Source organism: Aethalodelphis obliquidens, unplaced genomic scaffold, assembly GCF_003676395.1.
Source record: "Aethalodelphis obliquidens isolate GAN/ISIS:26980383/991018 unplaced genomic scaffold, ASM367639v1 scaffold20, whole genome shotgun sequence".
Taxonomy (NCBI): Eukaryota; Metazoa; Chordata; class Mammalia; order Artiodactyla; family Delphinidae; genus Aethalodelphis; species Aethalodelphis obliquidens.
Genome location: NW_020837964.1, coordinates 158,451 through 186,068, shown reverse-complemented (window position 1 = coordinate 186,068; position 27,618 = coordinate 158,451). Strand labels below are relative to the sequence as shown.

Here is a 27,618-nt window from a genome sequence, read left to right as displayed (position 1 = left end):
CCCCCCGCGCTTCTCGGGCGCGTCGGCCCTGGCGCGGCTGTTATGGAAACGGGCTGGGCGCGCAGGCGGCGATGATGGGGCGGCCATGGCCCGGGCCGGCAGCTCCAGCGGCAACGCGGCAGCGGGCGAGCGGGCCGGGGGCGCTGGGCGGCCAGAACCGTGGGAGCTGTCCCTGGAGGAGGTGCTGAAGGCGTACGAGCAGCCCATCAACGAGGAGCAGGCGTGGGCCGTGTGCTTCCAGTGCTGCCGCGGGCTGCGGGGCGCGCCGGGCGGCCGGCGGCGCATCCGGGACACAGCGGACATCCTCCTGCGCAGGGACGGCTCGGTCAGCGCGCAGCGGGAGCCCGGCGCGGCTGGTGAGGCCGGTGGCGGGGGGCGGTATCCGCTCGCGGGGAGGGGCTGAGACCCTCCCTCCCTTTGCTGGACCTGGACCCGGACCCGGCGCCCCGCTTCTGGCGCCTTCCCTCTCTGGACCCGCCGACCTCTCCCATTTCCGCGCCCTCCCTCTGCCGCACTGGGGGCCCCTCCTCCGCCTTCTCTCTCTACGAGACTGGAAGGCCCTCCTTCCTCCTCTCCCCTTTCTGGATTGGTAGCCCCCAGCAACTCTCCGCTGGGACGCGGACCTCCGCCCCTTGCCCCTGCTTTTCCTCTTTCCCTCTGTTAGACATGAAAGTCACTCTCTCGACCTGGGAACCTCACCCCCCCTTTCCTGGATTCCCCCCACCTGAAACCCATCTTAACGTCAGGGCCCGCTGCTGGCTGGAGAGGAGGGAGGGGGCTTTGGCTCCTTGCCTGAGGCCCTTCAGCAGGGAGACTGGACTCTGCCCCTCCTACCGCGGTTCTCCCCACCTGGGCTGCTTCCTTTTTCCTCTGGGGGTCTGCAACCCTCAGACCTTCCCACCCAGTGACTGGTGGTGTGGATCCTTGTTGGACTGGTAGGTACAGGACAGGCGCTTAGGCACGAAAGGAAACACGTTTTTCTCGGGCTCGTTTTCCGTGGGTATGAGGATTTAACAGAGAATGTGTGAAATTTGGGGAACAACTTGCTTAGTGTTCTGCTCTGAACCATGAACGGGAACCAACAATGAAGCCCTTGAAAGGTACTTGAAGTCTATGGAGAATGATGAGTTTAAGTGATTTGTAGCCTCTTTAAGAAAAAAGTTTTCTTCCTGGAGAAGCAGAGTGCTGGGACGGAGCATATGACGATATTACCCCCAAAAGTGATACCCTTGGGGAAGCACACAGGCCAGCTGTGTGTGCTGGAGGGGGTGGGTTTGCAGAAATCCATGGGCAAACTCATGGAGGTCTGGGAAGGACCAGGGCAAAGCTAGCCAGAAGCGACAGCTCCTTTGGTAACAGGGAGGGGTCCGCGGAACCTCTCCCACCCACTACGACCGACACTATTTCTCCACAAGCTCCTTCTCATCTCTGAACCCTGCTCCCACCTCCCTTAACACCTCAGCTGTGTGACACTTGAGAGTTGCTCTATTTTCCACAAAAACACTTACTTGACAGGAGAAAATAATAAGAGCTGGACCCAAACAGTACTGTTCCCATTTTACAGTCGGGTAAGCTGAGGCTCAGGCTTACCCATAGTCACACAGGAAGCGGCAGGATTTGGATTCAGCCCTGATGCTCTCAATGCCTGTGTCCACTGTCTTCAAAGGCTGGGCTGAGAGCACGATACAGGATGGCCTCTCGTCATCGGGGGGGCCCTGGAGTCTGCATATTCACCAAGAGCTTTTCTCGTAAAGCTGTATGTCCTCCTTAAAAGACCTTCCCTGTGGCCCTCCTCATCCCTGAAGGCACACAGTGTAACCCAGGGGGTGGCTTCTGGCACCGCAGAGCAGTACAGGACTATAATGGGCCTGCCTGGTCTGACCCTCTGATTTTAAAGATGGGGAAGCTGAGGCACAGAGTGGTAAGTGGTTTGCCACCAGTCAGGTGCAGAGCTGAGGGGTCCCTGCATCTCTGACTGTGGGGTCAGTACTCTCCACAGTGGACCACAAGGGCCATCCTCGGGTGCAGCGGTCATCTGGTTCTGTCCACTTCTCCAGCCCCGGCGATGTGTCAGCCCCTTCTTCCTGGTCCCTGCAGGCCCAGCGGCGCTTGTGCTGCCTTCATACAGGTCGACTGGAAATCCAAGGCTGCGCTTCAAAGCTCACGTGTGGCCACTCTCCACTGACCTGTATGGGGACGTCCCAGCCCACGACACAGAGGGGCCCAATTTCATTTTCCCTTAGACAGGATCTTTGGTTTCTGTCCATAAACATGTCTTGTAAAGGTGGATGAGGTTTGTGACTTGCTGCCTCTTTAAAGGTTAAGAAAAATAGATTACCCTGAACTTTCTCTTCTGTCCCTGTTGAGCTTTTGTGAATCAGCTGAAACTTTAGACCAGCTGTCTCCCTAAGGTAGCTAACCCAGCGTTTCTCTGGGACTTGAGTGATTACTGGATTCACTGAAAGATGCGTGTTTATCTCGTGCTGTAATCGCAGTTGAGAAGAAGGTTCCCATCCTCCCTCAGGAAGTTTTGGTAAATGTAGGCATTAAGTCAACGTTTAAAATAACTTTAAAGAAAGCAACAACCAGGGACTTCCCTGGCGGTCCAGAGGTTGAGACTCTGTGCTTCCACTGCAGGGGGAGCAGGTTTGACCCCTGGTCAGGGAACTAAGATCGCACATGCTGCGTGGCCAAAAAGAAGAAAAAAGGAAAGACATCAACAACCAAACTAAACCTGACTTGCGGGGGGCCGGAGGTGTGGAGGAGTACTATTACTTTAGCATAGGAGTGGGAATACTTCCCACTTCCAGCTAAGCAGGGGAAGCTTACTCGAGTAAACTTCCTAGTCGGCAAGTCTGAAGACTTCTTCATAACTGCTTGGAAGCCCCCTTTTTCAAGTGGGAAAATGGAAAAACATGTTAACAGTGAAGTTATTTTTTTTTTATATTTTTTAAATTAATTAATTTACGGCTGCATTGGGTCTTCGTTGCTGCACGCGGGCTTTCATTGCGGTGGCTTCTTTCTTCGCGGAGCACGGGCTCCAGGTACGTGGGTTTCAGTAGTTGTGGCTCGCGGGCTCAGTAGCTGTGGCTCGCGGGCTCTAGAGCGCAGGCTCCGTAGTTGTGGCACACGGGCTTAGCCGCTCCGCGGCATGTGGGATCTTCCCAGACCAGGGCTCGAACCCGTGTCCCCTGCCTTGGCAGGCGGATCCTTAACCACTGCGCCACCAGGGAAGCCCTAACAGTGAAGTTATTTTTAAGAGGCCATTATTAAAACCTCCTGATGGGGAAGGGTGTTTTGTTTTGTTTTTAAATTGAGGCAAGAAAGTCCATCAGGCATCTCTGCAGTGCGTGTGCTGACTGTCCTCTGAGGCAAAGCCTGTTCATGCAGCGTGGCCAGTGGTCAGTGGTCCTGGGACACTTTCAGTGGCATTTGTCCGCCTGATGCCTCCAGGGCAGGCCCGCCAGGACACTGCCTGCTCCAAAGCAGCTCTCGGCTGTCACCTTGCCTGAGACCTCCCATCCTCCCAGCCGACATTTGCGGGGAAACAGCATACTTTTCTCCAGGCACCAGGCTCTCCACCGTGAAAACGCCCTTGGGCAGGTGGAGGGTGGGCGCAGGGTGTCGATGGGGTTCCTTTCACCTCCGGCCTTCTCCACTCTGCTTACGCTAATTTACACATTGCCCTGCTTTTCTGGGGGTTTTTCTTGTCAGTTTTGATGCTGGAATTTTTCACAGGCCCCTCTCTTCACGCTTGGGTGCTCATGCGACCTGTCCGCCAGGTCACACCTGCCCCTGCACCCCTCTTCCCACTCTGCCCTTTCCTGCCTGTAGTTCTGAGGCCACTGGCCCTTCCAGGCCCACCCCCCCACCAAGCACCAGGCCCTGTCTCCAGGGTGAAGCTTCCCCCGTGCAGCCCACCGCTGCCTAGAGGCGAGGCCTTCCCAGTTCACCTCGCGTGCAGCCCTGAGTGCCAAACACCGAGACCATTTAGTTTGTCCTGTGTTGGACCTCGGCACCCCTGTGTCATGAGCTTCATGGGGCCCGGTTCTCTATCTACCTCTTTACCTCCAGCCCAGTAGGTGGAGAAGTAGCAGTGCTGGGGCCCCCACTTCTCCTGCATAAACTGGGCTGAGAGTGGCACATGCCCAGGGAGTGGGGAGGACTCATGAGGGAACATCAGTATGGAGCCCACATCACCCTGGGCCCAGGGATCTGTGCACACAGACACAGAGACACATGTGCTGCTGTTTCTGCGCTGCTGTCACTGTGTGTGTACGTGGGGCCATCTGTGCTCGCTGGAGATGCCCCTTCCCACGCCTCCTGGCCCAGCACGTCCCTTCCCAGGAGCTGAAGGGGAACCCCTGGTGTTCCAGGCAACCCTGTGTGTCCTGTGGGCTCCGGGCCCTCAAGGTGGACTTGCTGGGCCTCACTGGGAGATCGCCTCCTGAGTGACCAGGGACTGTCTTTATAGCTTGCCTATATCTTTTTTAAAAATTGTATTTATTTTTGGCTGCGTTGGGTCTTCGTTGCGGCGCGCGGGCTTCTCATTGCGGTAGCTCCTCTTGTTGCGGAGCACGGACTGTAGGCACGCAGGCTTCGTTAGTTGTGGCACGTGGGCTCAGTAGATGTGGCTCGTGGGCTCTAGAGTGCAGGCTCAGTAGTTGTAGTGCAGGCTCAGTAGTTGTGGCGCACGGGCTTAGCTGCTCCGCAGCATGTGGGATCTTCCCAGACCAGGGCTCAAACCCACGTCCCCTGCATTGGCAGGCGGGTTCTTAACCACGGCACCACCAGGGAAGTCCCACCTGTGTCTTTTTAAGTGGCTCTCCACACAGATGGACATACAGGTGAGGGCTGAGTGTCTAGCAGTGAGAGGAGAGTAGGGGCTGGCTGAAAGGATGAAATCCTGCTTCCGAGGAGAGCATAGTTCGCTGAATCTCCTCCTGGCAGCCAGAGTGTTTCTGGTTGAAACATTTTCTTTGAACCAGGTCCTTCCCGTATGGCTTTTGTCTCCTGCTTCTTGACCCCCCCACCAAAGCTACCATGCACCCTTGCTGTCACGCAGGGGTCCTCCTGGGCCCTTTGCTCCTGTGGGGTCACACAGTCAAGATATGGTCCGGGATGCAGCGGCTCCACCTTGCCATCCTGGGAGACGGGGAGCGAGGGAAGCACTGCTGTGAGCCCATCCTACAGACGAGAACACCGAGGTTCAGGAGGCAAAGCAGCCATGCAGTCACCCTCGGGGAGAGGTGGGGACGGCGCTGGCGAGTAGACTCAGCCTTAGCTTGCGCCCACCCCTGCCTGACCTTGGGAAGTTACTTAGGCCTCTGGGTGCCTCAGTTTCATTCTCTGTGCAGTGGGGCTTTGATAGCAACTGCCCCAGAGGCCATGTGGATGTTTGGGGAGCCTTGGGGCATACCTGGCCCCGGAGGCACTGGCTTGTGGGCTGTGATCCCGGTCCCCTGTGCACCTCCCCAGACACAGCTAGGGAAGCAGCTCCTGCAGGTTCACGTGCTGGGCCCAGAGCAGGACTGCGGGAGTCAGGGGCCTGGGCGCTGCTCCACTGCACAGTTCTTGATGGGAAACGTCCTCCGCTGCAGAGAACACCAAGCACCCCCTTCAGAAAATGGGGCCGAGGGCTGAAGGCACTGCATGGGGCAGGTGGGCGTGCGTGCGTGCGTGCGTGCGTGCGTGTGCAGGCGCGGGCAGGGTGTGACTGTGAGCTGGTGTGCTTGTAGATAGCATGGAGATTTAGTCTCACCTCTGAGCAAGGATTACCTCACAGGAAGGCAGTCCCTCGACAAGCTGTGTTCCCTGTTGGGACACCTGTGAGATGCCTATGCCTGGGGTCCCATGACAAATGACCCCACGGTACGCTCAGCCCACCCGGCCCTTTGCCAGTTCTGCCCCATGCTTCTAGGAGAGGCTTCAGGTCTTTGGGGTCCCTGGGGGACCCGTGTGCCCTGGAGGCTTCGCTCATGGGGTATGCAGCCCAGCCTCTCTGCCCCTGTAGGGCCCCACTCCTGCTACCCAGGTCTTCATGCAGAAGGAGTCCTTGGTCCCCGGGACAGCATCAACGGTTCAGTGCCAGGGCCACGCTGTGGGGGCCCACAAACGGAGCACTGGGCACTGGTTACTCTGGTCCCAGGACGTGGCCATCTAAGCAGATACGCCAGTGAGTGTCAGATGCTAGGGTTTCGCTGTGATCCTGTTAGACTCCTGGGAGGGAGTTTGGCCTCCGGGTACGGCCCAGTCAAGGAGGAGGTGGCTTGGAGTTGGCACCCCTGTAACTGGGCAGATGGGCCTGTCCTGAGCCCAGGGCGCCTGAGCACAGGGTGCCCACCACTGTGTCAGCTCCGCCCGGAAGCCCCAGCTCCACCTTTTGTTAGCTGTGTGGTCTTGGTAAATCTCTGTATCTCTCTGAGCTCCAGTTTCCTCCTCTGTAAAGAGGGAGGCGTGGCGCCAGCCTCCACGAGGAGTCTGTGCCGGCTGCAGCCACGGTAAGTCATCTGCTAGCTCTGCAGCAAAGCGCTGGGCACGGAACCACCGTGGGGCCCCCCAGTCCTTGCGACTTAAAATACAACTGGGCTGGTGAACACTCACCTTCCAGACCGTGCTGGGTTGTGATGGGCGCTGAGGGTTGGCTGCCCCCTGCCCCCTTGAAATCAGGGAAACTCGGGGCCCTGGCACCTCCGGGAAGCACCTTTGTCAAGTGTGATCCCTCGCACCTTCCATGGCCGCCGTTCACAGCTACAGGCTTTTACTGACCATCCAACACCTGTATACGGCCAGCTGCTCGCTGGGAGTTAATGCTCACTGTTGCATTAACTCCCCTGATGCTGGGCTGCAGTGTCTGCCATTATTTAATGGACCAGCCCGACACAAACGCCCTTTGTCTTTGGCGATCTTCCTGCCTTTTGATGGCGTTTTGAAAATATTTGCAGAGTCAGCAGGTTCGCTTAGCAGAGAATTTCACGGTTTGGGTTTTTTTTTTTTTTTTTTTTTGCGGTATGCGGGCCTCTCTGTTGTGGCCTCTCCCGTTGCGGAGCACAGGCTCCGGACGCACAGGCTCAGCGGCCATGGCTCACTGGGCTCACATGGGCCCAGCTGCTCGGTGGCATGTGGGATCTTCCCGGACCGGGGCACGAACCCGTGTCCCCTGCATCGGCAGGCGGACTCTCAACCACTGCGCCACCAGGGAAGCCCAACGGTTTGTGTCTTTTTTCCACCTCAATTTAAGGCAGCTAAACTTCATAGCCTAACACAGTTCTGCGTGCCTTATTCAAGGAAGGTGGTGGAAGGAGGTGGGTTTTCTGTGTCTCGTCCAGCCTGGCCTCTTGGGAGGCCCGGGGGTGGCTCAGGGAGTGACTGGAGCATAGATTCTGGGGTCCCCCAGCCTGGCCACAGCTGGCACCACCACTTACTAGCTGTGACAACTTGGGGCAAACGAGCTCACTCCCTTGGGCCTCTGTTTCCTCATCTGTGAAATGGGCACGAGAACCATCTACCTCCTGGGCTGTATACCGGTTACACAACTGAGTACTTGTAAACATGCCAACTCAGTGCCATGTTTAACGATAAACCTAATAAAATACTTAGAGCCCAGTTCAGCACCTGGGTTTCGTCCCAGGGACTCTGAGTCTCTGGCAGAGACAGTCTGGGGAGAAATCCCCAGAGGTGGTGGCCAGACGCCAGCTGACCCAGCGCAGCTGTCGGGAACTCTGGAGCAAGGCCTGCCCTTTCCACTGCGTCTGGGTTTCTCATCTAGCTCTGATTTGGGGGTGTGCGGCTTCCGACCGTGAGGGCTTTCCCTGGGCCTGGCTGACCCGAGCTGGCCCCTGGCTACTTCCTCTCTCCCCTTTCACTCGTGCCCCCAGCCTTGCTTCCCGAGGGGGCAGGATGGACTCCGTGGCCCTGTTGGCTGCCCCCTCTGAGTGGTCGCTGTGCAGGACGAGTAGGGGCTGTCTTTGCCAGCCGCCCCTCCGCCCCTGGGGCAGGGCTGCACGGCTCGCCTGGTGTCCAGCCGGGAGCTGGGCCTTGTTGGTGTCCGTCCAGTGACCGACGGCTCAGCTTTCTGGTTTCTGATGGAGACCTTGGGCGATGCGCTGTGTGCTCCTGGTGGGGGGCCAGTGGGGGGTGGGGGCCGGCCCCGTGTGTCGGGTCCCAGGGCCGCTGACGCTGGTCCTGACTGCCTCTTCTCTCCCCTTGCAGAATCCACAGCGATGGTGTCACCGGCCAGCTCGGAAGCCCAGGTACTTTAAAAACAAACTCTACACGTTACAAGTTAGGTGTCTTGTATAACGCACTTAAAGTTATACAGTTGTTCCCGTGAGGCAGGACGCAGATAAATGCTCAGTGGCTTAGTGGAAGGGCTTGATAGGGAGATTGAGCCCAGAGGGCAGGCGGTGATGGGGGAGCCCGCCAGGGTGGTGTGGACGCGGTGGGCCCGAGGTTCAGGGGGAGTGATGTACCTCCCTCCCTCTCCCCTGCGACCCCCGGGCTCCTGGAGGGGCCTCACACTGACCCGAGGGAGGAGGGGGGGCAAAGGTGATGTGGTCTCCGGGGCCCCCTGGTCACAGAGTGTTGGACAGGAATTGGGTCCGGGGGACAAACAGGAAAAGCAGCCCACAACCAATGTCCCGGAGCCCCCATCCAACCCAGAACGCAAACCTCACCGGCAGGACCTCTTCCTGTGTCTCCCGTCCCATCTGCCCGCCCGCAGGTAATTGAATTTGATGTTTATCATTCTCCTGCCTTATGAAAACCAGTTTTGTGCAAATACATATTTATATATTAAACACAGTGTTAGAGCAAGGGTGTGGGCACAGGCCAAACGAGGCTGTGTGGTTTGCTGTGTAGAATGCAGAAACAATAATAAAACCATCCCCAAGTTTTCTGACATTTTCTCATCGCCCCATGCTGGCCATTCTTAATAATGTCAGTGATAAGATACCCCTCTGGCTGGGGTGGATGCCCTGCTGTTTACACAGCATGGCTTTCCCGTGGGATTGCCGTGAACTCTGTGCTATACAGTTTTCTGGAATTTGAGGGGGAAAAACCCAGCCACGCGTTTCCAAGAACCGATTTCACTGCTTGCTGGCTCCTGCTGCCGGGGCTGCCCTGCTGCCCGCAGGCCTCGAGTAGACTTGTGTTCACGACCTCCCGCTCCAAAGGAGGCCTCTTGTTAGCAGTTTTGAAACTATTTACAAGGAACTCTGTATGTAGGGGTCCAGTCTGCACCGTTCTGCCTGGAGCCTCATCAATCAGCCTGAGAGCCCCACCCGAGGAAGTGGGGCAGGGCAGTCTCCCGTGCGGTTTGCCTAGATTCTCACACTGGCCCTTCGGTTACTCGGGCCGGTCCCTGGGGCTGGCCCACTGGGCCTGCGGGTGCCTGGTTCCCACACTGCCCGGGCAGGCGGGGTTCAGGGTTCTGAGGCTCTTGGCTGGCTGCCCAGGTTTTTCCTTATGGGGAAGCCGGTGGTCTTTGCCTCTGAGAAGCTTTTAAGGAGCAGCTATCAGATAAGAGACTGCAGTGGAGTTAACCCTTTCACTGATGTGATGCCCGCACGGGCCTGCGACCAGGACCACCGGGGGAGGCTGGGTGGGCGGCAGGCTGTGCTGCGCTGGAGCGGGGGAGCTTTGCTGCCTGCCCCACCCCATGGGGCACAGTGGCCTCCTTTGGAGAGACTGAGTCAGGGCCACCCCTGTGGTTGGCGGGGGCTGTGAGGTCCCCCCGGGGGGGTGGGAGTGGAGTTCACTCCCCCCTACCATCTCCTTCCTGGCCCCCACCTCTGAGCCAAGAAAGGACCGCTGGAAATTTGTGTAAAGTGGGGCCCTCGCCCACCCAGCGGTCCTGAGGGGCATCCAGGCGCTTTCTGGAGATCCCACTGCCGCAGGGACTGCACCAGCCACGGCCTGGCCCTTCGGTCACCTGTCAGATGTGGCCGGCCTTCGGCCTTTGGGCCTCTGACTCATGGTTCTAGGGTGCGACTTGGAGCTAGGTCTGACCCTCGCCTCCTGAGGCAGAGATAAGACATCTCCAGGCTGGGAGTGCTGTTGACTTTTGCTGGAACTTTTCTCCCACTGGGCCCTTGCTCTTCCCACGCGTCCAGTGTCCCGAGCCAGGCTTACGCCCCTAGGCCCCCTCCAGGCTCAGGGTGTCTTCGGAGGCGTTTCTGCAGGACAGGGAAGGCCTGTTCTCGTGCCCTGTCCCCTGCACAGCACTGACACTCGCGCCTGTCCTTCAGCTCTGCTCCAGCCCACTCCCTTGGGGCCCAGGGGGGGAGGATCTCAGGAAAGAAGAGGAGAGGCCAGAAGGGCCCCAGAGGCCAGGTGGCCCGCACGTGCCTGGTGAGGGTGCAGCTCTGTCCGTGGCACAAGGTCTGGGCACCGGCTGCAGGCCAACCCGACCCCCAGGCCAGCGTGGCCATCCTGTGCCATTCTGTGTCTCTGCCCCACCTGTGAAACCAGAGGTTACCTCAAGGCTTGTGGCAAGGTTGAGTGGCAAAGAGCTGTTGTCATCTTGGCATGTGCGTATCTTCTGCATCATTGTCCTCAAGGGAAACCACGAAAGCAGTTTCAAACACAAAAACAAAGTGCGGTGCACACTGGATGCAGCTTCCTTAGTATTTTTTTTTTTTAAGGATTTATTTATTTATTTTTGGCTGCGTTGGGTCTTCGTTGCTGCGCGCGGGCTTTCTCTAGTTGCGGCGGGAGCTACTCTTCGTTGCAGTGCACATGATTCTCACTGTGGTGGCTTCTCGTTGTGGAGCACGGGCTCTAGGCGCACGGACTTCAGTAGTTGTGGCATGCGGGCTCAGTAGTTGTGGCTCGCGGGCTTAGCTGCTCCGCGGCATGTGGGATCTTCCCGGACCAGGGCTCGAACCCGTGTCCCCTGCGTCGGCAGGCGGATTCTGAACCACTGCGCCACCAGGGAAGTCCAGCTTCCTCATTCTTATTTCTTAGGCTCAGCTGCGCCACTGGCTGGCGTGGAACTGCTTTCCCCTTGGTGCCTCCCCGTCGAGCAGACCCGCGTCCCAGGGCCACTGTGGGGTGCACACGGCACTGGGACAGATGACTGTCTTCCACAGAACCTGGCTTCCTAGATGTTAATGGCAGTCTGTGAAAACAGGGTTGCCCACCAAGTAAAATTGAAAGCAGAGTGGAGAGGTCTCTCTACCGCAGGACTCATGTTTCTAATATGCTAATCCACTTTTTAAAAAACTTATTATGGGGCTTCCCTGCTGGCACAGTGGTTAAGAGTCCGCCTGCCAATGCAGGGGACACAGGTTCATGCCCTGGTCTGGGAAGATCCCACATGCCGTGGAGCAGCTAAAGCTCGCGAGCCACAACTACTGAGCCCACGTGCCACAACTACTGAGCCCATGTGCCACAACTACTGAAGCCCGCGTGCCTAGAGCCCGTGCTCCGCAACAAGAGAAGCTGGCACAGTGAGAAGCCCGCGCAACGTGACTAAGAGTAGCCCCCACTCGCCGCAACTAGAGAAAGCCTGCGCGCAGCAACAAGGACCCAACGCAGCCAAAAATTAATTGATTAATTAATTAAAAAAAACTTATTATGGAAAAAGAATTTCAAGCATATACAAAGCCAGCAGAATAGCATGGTGGGCCCCCGCAGCTAAGGACACACCTGTTCCCTGCGGGCCCCGCCCCTTGCCTCCCCACCTGCCCCCTGGTGACCCCACCCTGCTCCCCGTCCTCAGGTACAATTACTTTTTAGGTTTTTCTTTTTCAGGTTAAATTTACATACACTGAAATTTACATGCAGCTTAAAATACTGAAGGGAGGGGATCTTGCTTTTTGTGAGTTCCAGTGTCAAACTTTATCGAATAAGCTAGTCTTTCTCTTCTGATTTAAAATATACTGTTACAGCATATGAAAAGCTAATGTTTCACTAGGTTGCCTCTCTGTCTTTTTTTAAACAAAGCCGTTGGGGTAACTCACATTTGGTGAGTTCTGACCAACGTGTATACCATGTAAGCGACACTGTACTCAAGAACACAGACCTTTTCCACGTTCCTATGCTGCTGCAACCTCCACCCCCCATGCCGGCTGGGAGCCGTGGGCCTGCCCTTGGGGACTGTAGATTTGTATGCGGAGCCCAGCAGGCTGGAGTTCTGGCTCTGGGCTGTGCACGGGGGTCAGGGCTCCACACGGCTGCCCAGCTCACGACTAGCGTGGATACACGTTTTTCCTCTCGCTTGGTTCAATTCCCCAGAGAGGAGCTGCAGTCCCGCGGCAAAAGCGTGTTGGATTACAAGAACTTGCCACACGGTTTTCCACAGTGGCTGTGCTGCACGGGGAGCACCCTGTTCCCCGTTTGGGTGACCCTGGGCGCATCCCCAGGGAGGACAGCTGCTGTTCCATTTCACCATTAGAAGCCGCGCGGTGGTGACCTTCTCCTGCGGCAGCTGGGACCCCGGCCCGCCGCCGGCCCCCTCCCGGCACCCCTCCAGTTCGTGTGTGCCCTCCCTGCCTGTTTGTGACCGCGGGCCCCTATCCCGCAGGTGGTTCAGTCGCTGGGCTTCGCCATCTACCGCGCGCTGGACTGGGGGCTGGCGGAGCACGTGGAGCGCGAGCTCAGCCCGCAGCTGGAGCGGCTCATCGACCTCATGGCCAACAGCGACTGCGACGACGATGGCGGTGGCGGGGCAGCCGACGAGGGCTACGGGGCCCCCGAGGAGGAGGAGGAGGCCGAGGGCGGCCCCCGCGCCGTGCGCACGTTCACACAGGCCATGCGCCTGTGCGCCGCGCGCCTGACCGAGCCCCGGGGCGCTCAGACCCACTACCAGGCCGTGTGCCGCGCACTCTTCGTGGAGACGCTGGAGCTGCGCGCCTTCCTCGCCAGGGTCCGGGAGGCCAAGGAGGTGAGTGGAGGCTGGGCGACGCCCAGGCCGTAGGGACCAAGGACATGGGGGCGCCTGGCAGGGGCTGAGGGCGAGGCAGACGGGGCACGTGGGGGCGGGTGGAGCAAGGGGTGGGGCCGTGAAGGCGCCTCCACCCGCAGAGGCGGGGCCCGGAGGGCGGGGCCCGGCTGTCCCTCCCCAGTCCCTGCCTCCTTCCCTGTGTCCCTCTGTCCGTCCACAGGGGGTGGAAATCCTCGGCTCGCAGCTCGCTCTGTGTGGGAGTGCCCTGAACGCTTTGTAGGTTTTAGCTTAACCCGCACACCTCCTGCGCACCCGGTTTTGCACAGGAGGGAACTGAGGCTCAGAAACTTACATAAGTGCCACCTTTGCCCCGTGACCTCACTCCTGTTGCCTCTAAGTTAGTTATTAACTTCTCGGATCCCCATGTTTGCATCTGCAAAAGGGGCTGTGCCTCCTGCCTCCGGCTCACCTGCCCAGGTGATGGTTCCTTCCGAAAATAGGGTGCAGAGGGCGGCCCAGGACCCATGCAGAGGTGCCAGCGTGCTGGAGCTTTGGGGAGGTGGGCAGTTCAGTGAGAGGACACTCGCCCAGGTGTTTGCCCCGCTGGTGACAGTCTGCTGTTCCCCTCCGCCTCCCTCCGCGGTTATCACCCTTTTTCCGGATGAGCAGTTGGAAAGCCTCTGAGAGGCTGTGTCCTTGCCCCACGCCACAGCTAGTACAGAGCAGAGGGGGCCTGACCCGGCTCCCAGCTGGCCTTCTCCCGGGGCTGCTCTGCTTCTTCGTGGTCTCAAAGTCACAGGAGGTGACAGTCTCCGCCCCAGCTCTTCCAGCCTCTCCCTTGGCAGGAACTGAGGTGTTTCCTTGAAACGGGGGTCACAGCCCACAGGGACCCCTGCCTTCCACCAGCATTTCACAGATGAGAAAAAGCAGAGATTTTTGGAGAGGTCGGGAGGTATTTTTGGAATTAACTGCTGCTGGTCCCTGATTCCACCCTGGCCCTTGTGGGCACGTGTCTCTCGTTTCCTCTGACCAGGAAGCGTTCCTGCGCAGCTCCTCTGGCTCTGAGCTCGAGCAGGCTCTCAGGGTTGTTTTGATCGATGGGCCTGGGACCCAGCGCAGGACAATTCAGATGCTCCTTGAGCCACTTGGCCCTCATCTACAGCCCAATCCTAGCCCAAGGGGGGGTGGCCCCTCTGCACAGCCTGTGCCTCCGAAGCCCCATCCCCCTTCTTCCCTCCCCACGCTTCCCCGGCATCTCAGAGATGTCCTTCCAGTGCTCTCATTGTGGATGGTCCTAATGCTTTTCTGTCACCTGTCTTGTTGCTGAGGTCAATTCCTTACCCAAGCAATAAAAGCTCTTTGTTTTAGGAGCAAACAGCTCTAGACTTCAAGCAGTTGACCCAAGAGAAGTCTGGGAAATTGGAGGAGGTGGTGAGAGGGAGGCTGTTGGTGGGGCGCAGCTGGGCTGGCATTTGGGGCAGAAACAGCCTACTCAGGGGGCAGGTAGAGATACTCCAGGAACGACAGGAGACCCACCTTCCTGCCCTTTGCAGAGACCGCCAGGTCACACGCAGGTCTATTTTTAGAATCACACACCTTGTGCTTCTCAGAGACTTGGCAGAGTTTTCTAGAGCGTCCAAAGCAGTTTGGCAAGTGGCTTGGGGTGAAAGCCAGGGTAACCGGTTCTGTCTGATTTGGGGGATGGGGAGGGCGAGGCTGTGCGCCAAAGGCAGCTGCTTCTCCAGGGAGGAAGATTGGAGGAAGAACGGCAGCTGCTGCGAAGATCAGGGCAGCGAACCTAGCAGCTTCTTCCCAGATTCTCAGCACAGAACAGCTGCCCCACGATCCCCGGCATCCTTCTGGGGCCTCACCGTGACGGCAGCATTTACCCCAGGCCGTGAAGTCCATCCCTGTGACTGTTTGCCTTGGCCTGCTGAGTAACTCACCCTCTCGGCTGTCCACCCACCCATCCAACTACCCATTTATTGATTCATTTATTCATTCAACCAATGTTTAAGACCTAGCACGTGTCTCACACAGTGCTAGGAGCCAGAAACACTAAGATAAAAAAATAAAAGCAAAAACAGAAAACGTGGTTCTGGCCTTATGGAGCCAACCATTCAGACAACAATCAAAGCAGCAGATAGATGTATAACTGCAGATGGGATCCTGTGCAGAGAAGCGGCCGAGGGTGTCCCATGAGGGTGGGTGTGCGTGGGGCCCGGGGGCCCTGTGAGCTGAGGTCTGAAGCCCTCAGTGAGGGGGATCAGTGAGGGAAGGGGGCAGATTCTACTGCAGCCAGGAGGTACTGTGTGGGTGCTACGTGGAGGTTGTGCTTTCTCCCCTGCCCTTGCCTGGGAGATGCGGCCACAGATAGCCAGTGGGACTCCAGTGTTCCCGTGGGGCTCCAAGGCTGATGGCCTGGTTCCCCCAGATATCTTTCTGAGCCCCAAAGCCTTGTCCAAAATGCCCACTTGTCCCTTTTGTAGCTGGTGGACCAGTAGCCCATGTGGGAGACAGGCCAGCAGGGCCCACATCCCCACAGCTGCTCTTCTCCCCTTTCTCCTGGACTTACAGATGCTGCAGAAGCTTCGGGAGGATGAGCCGCAGTCAGAAAAGCCCCTGATGGAGCTCGACAGCCTGGGGCGCACGGACTGGGTAAGACGTGGCCCCCGCTGGCCCGGGGCACAGCCCGGGAGCCCTGCCCGGGGCTAAGGGCCATTTTCATCTTCTCGGGGCCCCAGGCCCGACTCTGGGTCCAGCTCATGCGGGAGCTGCGCCACGGAGTGAAGCTGAAGAAGGTGCAGGAGCAGGAGTTCAACTCCCTGCCCACAGAGTTCCAGCTCACCCCCTTTGAGATGCTGATGCAGGACATCCGCGCCAGGAACTACAAGCTGCGCAAGGTCATGGTGCGCCCCTCAAGGTCATGGTGGGCCCCTCAAGGTCATGGTGGGCCTCTCTAGGCCATGGTGTGCCCCTCAAGGTCATGGTGGGCCCCTCAAGGTCATGGTGGGCCTCTCTAGGTCATGGTGGGCCCTTCAAGGTCATGGTGGGCCTCTGAAGGTCATGGTGGGCCCCTCAAGGTCATGGTGGGCCTCTCAAGGTCATGGTAGGCCGTGTTGAAGGGGGTCCACGTTCAGCCCCCCTCTGCTCGCTGGAGCCCCTGCTTGGTGTGCTGGCCACTGAACTGGGGCAGACGTGGCCCGGAGTCACGTGGTGCATGGTCCTTTCAGGGACACAGTGTGACAAGGGCAGGGAGAAGGGGACCAGGGGCAGGAGCTGAGGCTGCAGGATTGTCGCATTTAACGCTCACATAGCCCCTGCTGTGTGCCAGCATCGCTGAGAATCTTAAACGTGCGAGTTAATTTCATCGTCATGACAACCCTTTGAGCTGGTGCCGCTAACCCCCATTTCCACATGAAGAATCTGAGATGCAGGGAAAGCCTGTGGTCAGGCCTTGAAGGCCACGGCCGCACAGCCACTGAGAGGGAGGCTGGAGTGAGGTCCAGGCGCTGCCCATGGCTGCATGAGCCCCTCTCAAGGCCACAGCCCTGGCAGGTGGGCCCTTAGCCTTGCTGCCCTCACCCCACACACAGGTCAACGGGGACATCCCTCCCAGGGTGAAGAAGGATGCCCACGAACTTATCCTGGACTTCATCCGCTCCCGGCCTCCGCTGAAGCAGGTACCGGCTCCCTTGGGGCGTTTGGAAGGTTGGTTCTGGGGCGCTCACTGCCTCAGGAGCACACAGGGCCTCCATGTCCGACCTTGTGATGCCGTGGGCTCCGGATTCCTCATGCAGGGTTCCTCCCCAGCTTGGGAGTCGGCCCCCACCTGGCGCTGCCACACCCCCTGCAGGTCTCAGAGAGAAGGCTTCGCCCCTTACCCCAGAAACAGAGAACGCTGCATGAGAAGATCCTGGAGGAGATCAAGCAGGAACGCAGGCTGCGCCCCGTGGAGGACAGGCACTGGGATGGGCGGGGTGAGCGGGGTGAGCACGGGACACCCCCTCCTCTGCCCCTTGCCTCCCCTCCACCCCCCAACCCGTCCTGTCCTGTCCTGCCTTACCTGCTGCCTGCCCCAGGGTTCGGCTCTCTGCCCTGCATCCTCAACGCCTGCTCTGGGGACGTCAAGTCCACTTCCTGCATCAACCTGTCCATCACGGATGCCGGGAGCAGTGCCCAGCGCCAGCGGCCCCGGGTCCTGCTCAAGGCGCCCACATTGGCTGAGATGGAGGAGATGAACATATCCGAGGTCAGAGCCCACGGGTTCCTGAAGAGAGACTGAGGGGGGGGGGGGGGGGGGAGAAGGAGGGGAGGAGGGAGGGGGCAAGGACACAGCCAGCGTCCATCCGGCGTCCAGCTCTGTGGGGCGCGCCCTGCTTTGAAGCCGGTGTCCTGCTGTGGGGCTGGGTCTGACCTGGGGGCAAGCATGGCCGGGCTCAGGACCCTTTCCCATCTTGGCGGCTCAGAAGGGTCACTGGGACGGTGGCCTTGAACCACTGTGGCCTCTGCGCAGAAAGGTCTAAAGCAGAGTGCTCCGTCCTCCTGGGGCTGGGAAGCTGGGCAGCCCCCCTCAGAGGTGAAAAGCCAGCATGTCCCAGCGGGGCTCTGCATCCTGGCTGCTGCCCTCTGAGCCCAGAGACCAGGGTGGTGGCCACGTCCACGGGCCCCACCTGCCCCCCAGACCTGCCCTCCCAGGACTTTCCAGGAGCCGCAGACCAGGGTGTGGTTTTCGAGGCACCCGCCTCCCCCTGGCCTGGGCAGTGTGTAGCGGAGGCCCCTGTGCCCGACACCTTGGTCCAAGGACCGGCAGGAGGCGCTGGCGGGCAGAGAGGTCAGGGAGGTGCCGGCTGGCGTGTTCGCAGGAGGAAGAGTCGCCGTGTGGGGAGGTGACACTGAGGCGAGACCGCTCTTTCTCGGAGCACGACCTGGCCCAGCTCCGGAGCGAGGTGACCTCTGGCCTACAGCCCCCTGGAGGCCTGGAACGGGCTCGGCCGCGTGCGGACAGCGTGCAGTCCTGGACGCCCAGCGCCCAGGAGCCAGGTGGGTGCTGCCCTCCCTTCCCTGGGCACCCTCCTGCGGGCGCCCTTTGCCCCTGCCCGGTCCCAGCGGCTTCAGAGGGTACAGGGAGCTCACACCTGCAGGAAGGGTATTTATCACCCCAGGCAGCCATCCCCCACCTTTCGAAACTTTATTAAATTAGTAATACACACTCATTGTAAAACTTTAAAAAAAAGTTCCCATGATTCTATTATCTAGGGATAATTGCCGTTGACATATTGGTGTATAGAAAGAAAGCTGGATGGATGGACGATTGACAGATCCTTCTAGTGTTTCTGTCAATGGAGACGTGCCCACAGAGTAGCACACACCACTCTGGAGCCTGACCAGTGCCCTGGGTTTTGTCACGAGCCCCGCCCTTTCCCCGTCGGTCAGCATGCAGGACGGTACGGTTCTGCTGGCCATGCAGGGTTAGTTGGTCCCCTCCGTGGTGAAGGCTGGGTCCCACCAAGTGCCCCGGGTCACAGGGTTGCCACCCTGCCCAGTGCCTCCCACCAGGCATGGCCAGGCCCCCTTCTCTCCCCTCAGGGTCACCTTGAGCCCCTGTGTTGCTTTCTGGCCCCTCTCGGGATGGTCTCATGTGGTGGCTATGACTCACTCCTGGTGTGAAGAGGTCCAGGCCAAGCATTCCGTACCTCACTGTCCCCCCATGGTGGAGGTGGACCCCCTCTTCCCCCTCCGACCCTCTCTGCCCCTCTGGGTCTCCAGGCAAAGGGTGGTGAGGGGCGCTGACCAAGGCTGCCACGGCCCCATCATGGGGCTCAGATACGGGCCCCTCTGGCCTGCCGCACTGCATAGGCCCTCGATGTGGGTGATGTGTCCTCTACTAGACTCCTCACCCCCAGGAAACCACCGCATCATCACCTCCTGCTGCCTGGAGGGCCATCTCCCCCTTCCCTGGGCACAGCTGTCCAACGCCAGAACACCTGCAGGTTGTCCTGACAGCCCCCGGCTCTTCTACCAGGTTCTGTCAGCGTCCAGTCCCGGCATGACCCCAGCTCCCCGCCACGCAGTGACCTGGGCTCAGTCGAGGACAGGCCTGGGGCCTCCGAGTGGCTGGTAAGTGACGGAGGCGCGGTGGTCCAAGGTGGCTGTGTTGGGCTGGTGTGCCAGCTGGGCTCAGGAGGGGTGAGGGCTCCCCTCAGTGGTGTGCGGGCTCCGCGCTCCAGCCACCCAACCTGGGCAGGTTGGGCTTTGCTGCCGCCCCCTGGACCTTCTGGGTACTGCAGCCCCCGGGGCCGGAGAGGGGCCTTGCTAAGGGGACAGCCCAGTTCCACCTCTGGGGGCTCAGGACAGGTGAGAAGCCCATCGCCCTGTGCCTGGAAGGCAGCCTGGTGACACTGGAGAGCACTTTCTCAGGTCTTGACTCTGTGCCGCTCCCTCTCGGCGCCTCCGTTTCATTGGCTGTGAATTTTGTCTGACTTTTCATTGTGAAGAGCTAACAGTGGCTGACGTTTTGCGGTCCCCACTTGGACCTGAACCCTGGTGCATGATTTTATCAAATGCGATGAGAACAGTGAGGTGCCTGGGGGGCCACAGGGCACCTTGCTGATGCTTTGAGAGACGGAGTTCTGTGCTAAGAACACAGGACTGTTTCCCTGGGGGCTAGGACAGGGTGTACTCGTCATGGCGGCCCAAAGGGCTGGGCGCTTATGACGAGGTGGACAGGTGCAACCACCTGACTGGCAGACCCGGAGTCGCAGTGGATGGTTGGCGCTGGGAGGGAGGTGGGAGCGGGGGAGGGTTCCAGGAGGAAGGGCAGTGGGCATTGGGACTCTGGCTGGCTCTGACTGGCCTGGTGTTGGCAGGTGGGGAGCAAGGCTGGAGGCAGATGCTTCAGGTCTGGGAGCACTGCGGACGAAGGTGGGATGGGCTGAAGGGTTACATGTGCAACGAGGCCATCGACGGGCTGGGGGCTGGCCGGTGGGGTGGGCGGGGCCAGGTCAGAGAAGCCTTGCCTGTAGCCATGCACAGAGAAGTCCCAGGGAGCGGTACGGCTCCCTGGCGTGGCCGAGCTGAGGAGCGGGACGTATTATGGAGCTGCTGGGCTTGGTGGACCGAGGCCAGGGAGGTGCCAGGGTCCTCCGGGAAGAGGGGAACTTAAGGAGACGCCCTGAGAGCCTGAGACCGGCCCCTCGGGCCTCCTGCCATAGGAGTTCAGCCACCCCGTGGAGAGCCTGGCTCTGACGGTGGAGGAGGTGATGGACGTGCGCCGTGTGCTGGTGAAGGCCGAGATGGAGAAGTTCCTGCAGAATAAGGAGCTCTTCAGCAGTCTGAAGAAGGGGAAGGTGAGGGGCCCGGGGTTGGGGCAGGCGAGGGCAGGACCGGGCCTGGCGAGTTCTGGACAAAACTGGGCTCTAACCAGGCCTTTCCATACAGATTTGCTGCTGCTGCCGGACCAAGTTCCCACTGTTCTCCTGGCCGTCCACCTGTCTCTTTTGCAAGAGGTGAGTGAGCCTTCTGAATGCACCTTGGCTGTGAATTAACATGGGAAGGAGGGGTAAGAAGCCTCTAGGCTTCTGTCTAGTAGAGCTTCCTGCGATTCTGAGGACGATCTGTCAGGCACTGTGAGTTGTGCAAGGAAGGAACAGAATTTTTTATCTAATCGTAACGGCTGAGCAGCCCCCACTTTCAGCCAAGGTGGGGTAACAGGAAGCAGGACAGGCATCTTCCGCATGAAACAGCCAAAAAGAAAGAAAAAAACCCCTCAAAGACATGAAACACTGGTTCTCAAGACATCGGGTATCAAGCAACCAACGGGAAGCAGACAGGGTGAGCTCTATCCTAGGACGGCCTCAACTCTGGACTCGGAGCCTATTCAGCTCCTGGGGTGGAGGAGCTAAAGCTGAGAACGAGGGCACCCGGGCAGCTAGTGTTCTCCCCTCTGGAGAGAGTCCTCCAGGAAGCAGGTCTCAAGAGACCTGCAGAAGGTCCCCCTTGAGTGTTCAGAGTTCTGATCAGCACATACACGCAAGGAAATTACTGAGGGTTTGGAAGGAATCATCTTGAAGCACAGATTGGCAAACTCCAGCCCATGAGCTAAATCTGGCCCACTGCCTATTTTATAAATAAAGTTTTATTGGAACACAGCCACACCCATCTGTTTATTATTCATTTAGTCACACCTAAAATGTTGACTATCTGAGCTTTTACAGGAAAAGTTGACTGACCCTGTCCTAAGGGTTTAAAGGAACAGTACCAGGAATAGTGTCTATTCCCACCAGCCATGGTGGAAAGTTGTGATTCATGGCTGCTGAGTGGAATACACAGGAAGGTCTTGCCTCACTAGCGGGAATAAGTGCCCCTAGACTGAGCACTGCTCCAGAACTAACAAATCACAAAAGCAAGACCAGAAAGGACCAAACTATTCCCAAGTATCCTGACGGCTTCCCAGAGCAAAACTCAAGAATAGGAATAAAAATATATCCAGCAGCCAGCAAGATGAAACGCCTGGCGTCCAATCAAACATTACCAGGCATGTCAAGAAGCAGGGGAACATGACCCATGACCCACATCACCCAGAACTGACACACATTTTAGGGTTAGCAGATAAGGACATTGGAAGGTTTTTTGTTTTTGTTTTTTTGGCCACACCGCACAGCATGCGGGATCTGAGTTCCCCAACCAGAGATTGAACCCCGCGCCCCCTGCAGTGGAAGTGCGGAGTCTTAACCACTGGACCACCAGGGAAGTCCTGTGGACATTAAAAGTTTTGAACTGCATTTCATATGCTGCCAAAGTTAAAGACATGGAAAAGGTAAAGGAGATACAAATCGAACCTCTAGACATGAAAGCTGGAATGTTTGGGATGAAAATTACACTGGATGATTTATAGCAGGTTAGACATTCAGAGGAATGTGCAGAAGAAAAGATTAGTTAACTTGAAGACCTAGCAATAGAAACTATCCAAAACAAAATTACCCAAAACAAAAACACTGACTGAAAAAATAATTTGAAAATGAAAAATGTGTTGGCAAGCTGTGGGATAACATTAAGAAGCCTAATATAGGTGTAATTAAAGTTCCCAAAGATGTGGGGGCAGAAAAAGTATTTGAAGAAATAACAGCTAAAAAGGTGTTCCAAATTTGATGAAAAATATAAACCTACAAGAAACTCAGTGAACCCCAAGCACAAGAAATATGAATAAAATCACACCAAGACACATAATAATTAAATTGATCAAAACCGGTGATAAAGAGAAATTCCTAAAGTCAGTCAGCAAATAAAGACATGTTATGTACAGAGAAAGAGAAAGATGACTGCAGGTTCCTCATCAAAACATTGCAGGCAAGATGTCAGTGGAACAACATCTTTAAGGTACTGAAAGAAGAAGAAAAAAAAAACGGTCAATCTAGAATTCTGTTCCCAGCAAGAGGCAAAAGTAAAGATTTCCAGAAATACAGAAGCCAAAAAAATTCTTCACCAGCAGACCCACACTGGAACAAATGTTAAATGAGGTCTGCCACGTAGATGGAAAGTGACACCAGATGGAGACCTGAATGTACACAAAGCAATAAGAGCACTAGGAACAGCAACTCCTAACATATAAGATTATCTTCTTATACCTCTTTAAAAGGTAAACCAATACCCAGCACCCAACAAGGTAAAATTCAGTGTCCATCATCCAATCAAAGATTACCAGGCATGCAAATAATTAATAAAAATGTATTTTGGGGGTTATCACATATCTGTAAGTAAAAAAATATAACAGTAGCATTAAGACCAGAGATGGAGGACTGTAAGTATGCTGTTATAAGTTTTTATATGAGATGGTAAAATATTACTTGAAGGAAGACTGTGATAAGTTAAAGACTATCCTATGAGCCCAAAAGCAACCACTGGAATGGCTTGTATGTCAACAAAGAAGATAAAATGGAATCATAAAAAACACTCAATACAGAAAGCATAAACAGGAAAAGGGAACAAAGAACAAATAGGACAAAAAGAAAACAAATCACAAGATGATAGACTTAAACTCAATTATATCAACAATTACATTAAACGTAAATGGTGTAAACAATCCAATTAAAAGGCAGAGTTTCTCGGATTGAATAAAGAAAGCGAGACAATCTGCTGTCTACAAGACATGTAATTTATTTTTAATTTAATTTTATTTTTTGGCTACGCTGCACGGCTTGCAGGATCTTAGTTCCCCGACCAGAGATCAAACCCAAGCCCCCTGCAAACCCAAGCATGGAGTCCTAACCACTGGACTGCCATGGAATTTCCTAGACATGTACGTTAAATAAAAGTCACAAACTGGTTGGAGGGAGGTGGGTGGAGAAAGATACACCACACCAACATTAGTCTAAAGAAAGCTTGACTTGATATATTAATATGATACAAAGTAGACTATGGAGTAAAGAGTATTATCAGAGTTAAAGGAGTTCATTTCATAACACTAAAAGGAGGAAATAATCCTGAACATTTTCCACACCTAGCAAGAGATTCAATATACATGGAACAAAACATTGACAGACTGCAAGGAAAAATAGCTAAATCCATGCTTATAGTTAGAGATACGAAACCCTAAGGGTCTAGGAGGTTTGCATGACACTACCACCAACTTGATCTAAGCGACATTTAGAGAAACTAGACCGAACAGTGCGATGTATGTTCTTATCAAGTGCACATGGAACGTGCACCAAAATTGACTATTCTGGGTCAAAAAACAAGTCTCAAAAATGCGGAAGGATTCATATCATACAAAGTATGTTTCCTGACCACAGTAAAATAAAATCAAACTAATACAGAAGTTTGTTGACGGCGAATTAATTATGGGACATCCATGCAAGAGTGCATGGTCCCTTGTTTTAAAAAATGAATTTGGACAATTTGTACTGATGTGGAGAAGAGCCCTGGTGTATCTTTATACGATAGTACACATGATACCCCATTTCATTTACTGTATTTTTTTGTTTGTTTGTTTGTTTGTTTTTGTTTTTTTTTTTTGTTTTATTTTTGCGGTACGCGGGCCTCTCACTGCTGTGGCCTCTTCCATTGCGGAGCACAGGCTCCGGACGCGCAGGCTCAGCGGCCATGGCTCACGGGCCCAGCCGCTCCGCGGCATGTGGGATCTTCCCAGACCCGGGCACGAACCCGCGTCCCCTGCATCGGCAGGCGGACTCTCAACCACTGCGCCACCAGGGAAGCCCTCATTTACTGTATTTTTACTTTAAATGTATGTTTTTGTTAATTTATGCTTAGATATGGAGAATGGAAACTGCTGATAGGAGGGATCATCTCTAGGATGGGCTTTACAGGAGAGGACTCGTGTCTAAATTAAAATTCTCTCTAATGTTTGAATTTTTACAACAAGAAGGCATTTACTTTTGAAATCACGTATGGGAAATAAACACTGTAAATCACTGCTTAAAGATGGGCATCTCACTTGAGGGCCCTCTGGCTCTGACAGTGCTTGTGGAGAGAGGGGTCAGGTACCCTCCACTCCAGACCAGATGCTCCCCAGCAAGAGCGAGGAGGGGCAGAAGTATTTTGGGTGCAGAGCTGAGTAAAAAGAAAAGCAAGATTTGGGAGTAAAATGAAAGTAAAGCACTGACGTGGCCAGGGGTCAAGCGGGAGGCAGTGACAGCCTGGCCTCGCCTGTGTGCCGGGCGGGTGCTGGATCCCTCACAGCTGACACTGCAAACCCTCTTCTTTTCTCTCCAGAGCTGTCTGCAGTTCCTGCAGCATAAAGGTGAGGACCACCTGGGGTCAGAGCGAGGGCCCACATCTCAGGTGTCCTGCGGCCCGACCGGGCCTGTCCGGGGGTGGGCAGAGGCTCTGCTGTCTCCTGTCGGGTGATCCCTGCTCACTACTCACCTCTTCAGCTCCTTCCTCCAGAGCGATCCACTTCTACACTTCCCAAAACTGCAGTTTTTAAAGACCCTTGTAAATGGTCCCTTTTTTTAAAAATTAAATATTCTGTGTTAGTAGGCCAGTGCCAGGAGACCCGTCTCTTTCTCTAAAAGTCCTCCTTCTGACACCCCAAATTCCTTGAGTGTTTTTGGAAAGCCTCATTTTATAGCAGCTTGGGGTGTCTGCATACACGCAGGTGTGCACAGAGGTAAAGGATAATATTTGGAAGGATGTCACCCCTTTACACCTCGTCCCAGAAACAATCATCTGTTTGAGGGATTTTTACCACCACTATTTTCAAGCCCTTACTTTTCATGCTGCCACTTGGCTGTAGAGAAACCACCTCGTCAGTGTTAAGTGCTGATTACATACAGGCTGCAATGCTCCATCTTGTGTGTTGGCAGCTGCTCGGGGGGACCAGGGTGCCTGGAGTGTCTCTCTGTGTTGCAGATGAAGATGCCGTCTAAGAAGTTTGCACACATTCCCGTGTACACGCTGGGCTTCGAGAGTCCTCAGAGGGTGTCAACCGCCAAAGTCACGCTGGCACAGAGAAGAGACGCCTTCCAGTGCGTGCCTGCCCTTGGTGACGTCCCTGTGGTGGGCAGGTGTCACAGTCACCTGGAAGCTGGGCGGGGGCCTGTGTGCTGGGGTGGGGTGGGGCTGAGAGGTCAGAGCCCAGGACCCAAATTCCTCCCAAGGAAGAGCTGCTGCGGGATGGACTTTGCTCTGCCTGATGTGGGCGCGGGGGGATGTGGAGACTCGGGAGAACCCCTGACGGCCCCGTCCTGCCCCAGACCCCTGCAGGGGCCCCACTGGCGGAGCGTGGAGGAGGAGTTCCCGCACATCTACACCCACGGCTGCATCCTGAAGGACGTCTGCAGCGACTGCACCGGCTTCGTGGCGGACGTGGTGCGCTCCAGCCGCAGGAGTGTGGACGCCCTCAACACCACGCCCCGCCGCGCCCGCCAGACCCAGTCCCTCTACGTCCCGAACACCTGGACACTCGACCTCAAGTGATGGTTGTGGCCCCCTGGCCGCGGCCCCCTGGCCGCCCGGTCCGAGGTTTTTCGGGGTGCCCGGGTGGCCATGCTTCTGGGGAGGAGCCAGGCTAGTCCTGGACCAGGCGGAGAAGCCCCCGTCCTGGGGCACGGCGGCCCCCGGCCCTCGTGACGTGCATGTACATATATACATATACAGATACGTTTATATAATATATACACACAGCATATATATTTATATTCATGCTTTCTGGCCCCAGAGTTCATTTGGGGTCAGACTCACTCCAGGACCCTCCCTGGGGGAGGCTGTTTCCTCTCAGGATTCCTTGAGCAGAGCGGGGGTGGGGTGGGGGTGGGGCGGATGGGAACAGGTCTTCTCACTCAGATGCAGAGGGGGCAGGTGGGCATACAGCAGAGGGGCTCTGGGGAAGAAGGTCCTACCCGCACGTTTTCTTTTCCGGCAGCTTCCCCTCCCTGGGTGGACGTCCAGGCCGGGACAGGGGTCCTTGGTCCCCAGGGGGCTTGGAGCACCCCCCTCGCACCTGTGCTCTCCTAGCAGGGCTGTGGGCTGCGGAGGCACCTGGGAAACCTCTGAGTGGGCTAGGATTCCCCTGTTGGGCATCCCAGCCCTCCATGTGGAAGGTCTAAGGCCAAGCTCACTCCCGGCCCCCACCTGACATCCGTACCCTGGCCATCTGCCACGCAGCCAGTATCGCTGGCCTCCCGCACTCAGAGGTGCGGGGATGGTGCTGGCCTGGGGGCCCTGGCGATGCTGGCGGTCCTGGTACGGGAAGGAGCTCTGTAAATTGTACACAAGGCCACTCCTGGCCGAATAAATGTGGTCTCACAGTCTCCTGGCCGGGGTGTGCACTGAGAGCTCTGCAGTTGCAGGGGTGGGCCTGGGCTCTGAGGGGCCACCTGCCGCCTGGTGCCGTCATGACACGAGCGTGCTCAGGCCCACTCCATGATCTGGCCATCTTGGTCCTACAGCCGACCAGGGCTGTGTGTGTCTGTGTGACAGCCGCACAGCCTGCTGCCTGTCACCTCCCAGCCTGGGGACCCTTTGGCCTCATCCGCCACATCTCTACTCCTGTTCTCCAGGCAAAGGGTTCCCTCAGGGCCGGCAGGTTTGGGGGAAACGTGTGGGTGAGCACCCGGGTGCTCTGCCCACAAGGACGGGGGCTTCTATTGTCACCCCCATCTTACAGATGAGGAAACTGAGGCTCAAAGAGGTGAGGGAATTTGGCCACAGATGCACAGCTTGCCCAGGATCTTCAGCCAGGCCTATCGGATGCCAGGCTCTAAGGCCTGGCACACAGATATGGGCCCGGAGGAGGCCCCAAGGGACAGAACTTGTAACAAACGGGCCTACGGGTGAGATGCTTTCTTCAGCTAGGGTCCAGGACCCTCAATAACAATTAGAGCAGCCAGGAGAAACAGCCCGTTCCCAGCACTTGTTCTGAGTACTTCATGGGCAGGCAGTATTGTTATCCCCATTTTAAAATGAGAAAACTGGCACAGAGAGGGTAAAGAATTGTCCCCGGTCACACAACCAGCAAGGAGAAAGCACTTCCAAGGGCAGATAACCCTGCAGGTGCGGAAACAGGGCAGGTGACACTAGCAGGGCCATGCTCCCAATAGGGGGAGACCCAGGTTCTAATCCTCACAGGAACACCTTGAAATGAAAGCCCATCGGAAAACAGAATAAACCCCATTCTGGGGCAGCTGGGCTAAGCCAGGAGGGCCCACATGGCTCCAGGGTGAGGTCAGGAGGGAGGGTCCTGCTGTCCTGGCTGCTGGGGCTCACCTCCCGCC

General features: G+C 56.7%; 1 protein-coding gene across 5 annotated transcripts; it reads left to right on the top strand.

Annotated features, from left to right (window-relative positions):
- Window positions 1–18: 18 nt before the first annotated feature.
- Window positions 19–26,655, top strand: SPIRE2 (spire type actin nucleation factor 2). Of its 5 annotated transcripts, XM_027118894.1 has the most exons (15): window positions 24–356; window positions 8,212–8,252; window positions 12,527–12,886; window positions 15,464–15,544; window positions 15,631–15,795; window positions 16,483–16,569; window positions 16,743–16,866; window positions 16,969–17,138; window positions 17,752–17,929; window positions 18,912–19,006; window positions 20,101–20,235; window positions 20,327–20,394; window positions 24,617–24,644; window positions 25,256–25,371; window positions 25,600–26,655. In XM_027118894.1, exons 1-15 carry the CDS (start codon window positions 86–88, stop codon window positions 25,820–25,822), a joined length of 2,142 nt encoding a protein of 713 aa, XP_026974695.1. In that variant the 5' UTR covers window positions 24–85; the 3' UTR covers window positions 25,823–26,655. The 5 variants fall into 5 exon arrangements, 3 of the variants coding, with proteins under 3 accessions (XP_026974695.1, XP_026974694.1, XP_026974696.1); XR_003435340.1 differs by having other exon boundaries at window positions 20–356; window positions 16,743–17,138; window positions 25,210–25,371; window positions 25,600–25,716; XM_027118893.1 differs by having other exon boundaries at window positions 16,743–17,138.
- Window positions 26,656–27,618: the final 963 nt, after the last annotated feature.